This window comes from Fragaria vesca, linkage group LG6, assembly GCF_000184155.1.
Source record: "Fragaria vesca subsp. vesca linkage group LG6, FraVesHawaii_1.0, whole genome shotgun sequence".
NCBI classification, from domain to species: domain Eukaryota; kingdom Viridiplantae; phylum Streptophyta; class Magnoliopsida; order Rosales; family Rosaceae; genus Fragaria; species Fragaria vesca.
In genome coordinates, this window is record NC_020496.1 from 3,917,453 (window position 1) to 3,920,742 (window position 3,290).

At 35.1% G+C, this 3,290-nt stretch overlaps 1 protein-coding gene across 2 annotated transcripts; it reads right to left on the bottom strand.

Annotated features, from left to right (window-relative positions):
- Positions 1 to 953: 953 nt before the first annotated feature.
- On the bottom strand, positions 954 to 2,417 carry LOC101312647. 2 transcript variants are annotated; one of them, XM_004302272.1, is made up of 3 exons: positions 2,237 to 2,417; positions 1,855 to 1,989; positions 954 to 1,255 (listed from the first exon to the last, which is right to left on the bottom strand). In XM_004302272.1, the coding sequence occupies exons 1-3, from the start codon at positions 2,370 to 2,372 to the stop codon at positions 1,218 to 1,220; spliced, it is 309 nt and encodes a 102-aa protein (XP_004302320.1). In that variant the 5' UTR covers positions 2,373 to 2,417; the 3' UTR covers positions 954 to 1,217. The 2 variants fall into 2 exon arrangements, with proteins under 2 accessions (XP_004302320.1, XP_004302319.1); XM_004302271.1 differs by having other exon boundaries at positions 1,855 to 2,036.
- Positions 2,418 to 3,290: the final 873 nt, after the last annotated feature.

Genomic DNA, 3,290 nt, shown 5'->3' on the forward strand with positions numbered 1-3,290 from the left:
AGAGAGAGAGAGAGAGAATTGGTGTAAAGGAGAGGAGGGCATTTTAGGTACATCGTAAAAGTAAAATAACAGATTTAGCCTTAAAAGTGGACTTATATGAGTAAAACTGTTATGGTGGACTTATGTAGGAGAAAATGTTCAGAATGTGACTTATATGAAATTTTCTATTCTGGTTTTGGCCGAAATGAGAGATTAGCTATTTGGGTCAATAATCTATTTGGGCTGCTTTTGTGGTCAGGATGGATTAGCTCATTATTCTTTTTTTTCTTTTCTCAGTTTTGGCATCTCAATTTTAATTTCCGCTATTTTATTCTTAATAATTCTAGTTGTACACTAATTGTGGTCTCTAGATGATTAGACTTACTTTCATTGAGAGTTAGATAGGGCCTTTAGAATTCGAGTGTGTAGGCACAATAATTGAGCTTACATGCATGTAGTGAGGGTTACCTGACAGTTTATTTAATTTGGGTTGATTAAGTATTTGGCGCAAGACGTTGGTTGATGTAAGTGTCTTTTGATCGTAGATAAATAGCGAAATTATATATTTTTTATTCAAACAAATACAAATTGGTCCCCCCGGTCGTTTTATAGATCGGCATCATTTTGTACATGCATGTTAAGGTGATGATCCCAAATTTTCTCATTTCCTTTGTCGAAAATGAAGCTTTTCTCACTTTCAGACCTGACCCCTTCAATTTTTTCTTGCTTTCTTTTTCAAATAAGTTTTTATCAGACGTGTATTAGCAAACAGTAATATTGTTAGTGAATTAGTAATAGACTTACTCAGTCACTATTTGAAGTAAGGTCCACAAGGGTATCTCAACAATGTGACAATGATCCCTCGTATGTGCACAAATCTAATCATCTATAAAACTTATTGGTGTTTCGTACAGTGGCTTTCGCTTCGAATAATGCAAGAACAGATTCGCAATGGCCTTGCAAAAGACTTGGATCGATCGACGTAATGCTAAAAGTTTACGAACTTTATTTCTTAACAAGATAATTAAGTGTAGCTGATCGAAACTGAGTAACTGACAATAGAGCAACACAAGACTGCAAACATGCATATAGTCATATAGACAAAGAAAGCTTAATTTACAGAGAAACTAAAGCCTTAATACATCAACAAGGCAACTCAAAGGAATTCCAGGGCACCAGGAGTAAGTACGTAGCCCTTTTTATTATCATTGAACTCGACCTTTCGGGAAATCTAGCAGCTAAGCTAGCTGGATTGGGAGGGCTATGCCTGCGTCTCCTGTAACAAATAAACATTCGATTAAAGTTATCAACAAATTACACAACCATAAACTTACAGCTAACAAATTAATACTTAAGAACATAAAATCGAATTGAAGCTAGTTACCCGAATAATAAACTGTTGGTTTCTTTTTCGTTTTTATACGTAATAAATTGTTGGTTTCTTGGTTGAAAGAAGTCATTTTACCAAAAATATATAGCACAATACTCTCTCCATTGGCCAAGTTCTTAAAATATGGAATAAAGCCTCCCAATACTAATTTTGAAACTGATTCGGAGACCTAGTCAAATTCTGTATATGCAATTTTTCTACATATATGCGCATGTTAATTAGTATTAATATATATATAGAAATCTAGTATGGTTGATAAAGAAGTACATATATATACTTCAATATCTTAAAAGTATACGCTCATCATCGTTTGTTTGATAGCATGCATTTGCTGCATCTATGTGGGTAATTCCAAAAGAATTAAAGCACTTGATTATCTTTTTCATATGAAACTATAATCATAGCTATCAACCATATATGTCAACTTCGCTGGAGAACAACAAAGGTATTTCATATTCTCTCAAGTTAATTAGTTAAATAATTACCAGATTGTTGGAGTTCTTCATCAACCGGTTTCCACTGCCCACAAGTACACTCTGAAAACTCCGGTAAACGCCGATCGCATAAGCAAACGTCACAGATACGGCCGCACAATAGATATGGAATTTTCTGGCATTCTTCTGCTTGAATGACAAATATAATTTGATTGATTTATTTAATATGTAATCTGAAGTAAAATGGTTAATTAATAACATTTCACATGCTTATCAGTGTGTATCGTCCACAGTAGGGACTATTTCATATCAGTGTGCAATATTGAGGAAATTTACTAATACTGTAGACAAAAATACATATATATATATATATATATATATATTTGAACTGAGTAATTAATTTAAAGCTAGCTAAGTAGGTATAAGTAATCACCAGAATTAGGGTGTGGTTGGTTCTTGGAGGTAAGCAGCTGGCCAAATAGGTCTAAGCGAGCATGAACACTAGTTGCTGCCAAAGACATGGCAAGCAACATCAAGAAACTCACTTTCAACATAGTTCTGAAACTCATTGTGTTTTATCACTCAACTCTCAACTCTCAACTCGATTGGTCTGTGAGAAATGAAGAGGCCAATGATGGTTATTTATAGCTCTAAAATTGTATGGACCAGGACCAATGATAAAATAAGTTCGATAATTAATCAGAATAGAAACGCGCGTGTCCACTAATCTGGATGGCCATGCTGCCTAACATATATATGACTCGCGAGGCGTATGTATATGTTTTGGCAGTTTGTGTTGTAAATAAATCGGAGCCATCGATTATCATAGACTAGCCTCTTACCACACACTTTATCCTTTTATTTTATAGTTTTCACATTTAATTGCAAATAAATGTTAATGCAGTTGTAATGCAGTTGACATTCAGCAAAAACTGCTCCACGTTTTTCTCCTTTTTTTGTTTTTATTTTTTAAAATTATTTTATTTTGTTGTCATTTTACTGTATTAACCATCTTTGATTTGTTTTTTTCTATGTCAAAACTCCTCTTTCGTGGGTAATATAGGTAGTTCATAAAAAAGCTTCACCACCAAAGAGGACGTCTGGCTTTCTAATATAGTAGTGTTGAGGGAATAGTATTTCACTATGTCCACAACCGCTCGCATCACACTAATTCGTGGGCTTGAGCCCTTCGCACGGCCCAAGTCGGAGGTCCATCTCGAAAACGAAACCGGAAGACACTCTTTATATGTACTTATTCATATTTCCGTGTAATAGGGCATTGAACCTTCTAGAAGGTTCCCCCACTTGTATATGTTATACCACATGACACTTGTTTGTGAGGAAAGAGGTAGCCCCCATTTCTATAAATAGGGTCACCTCAACTCCTCACCTCTGGATTATTCATTATTTCATTCTTCTTCCGGTGGTTGTAGCCTCTCACTCTAGAGAGGTGAACCATGTAAACCCTCTCTCTCTCTCTCTCTCTC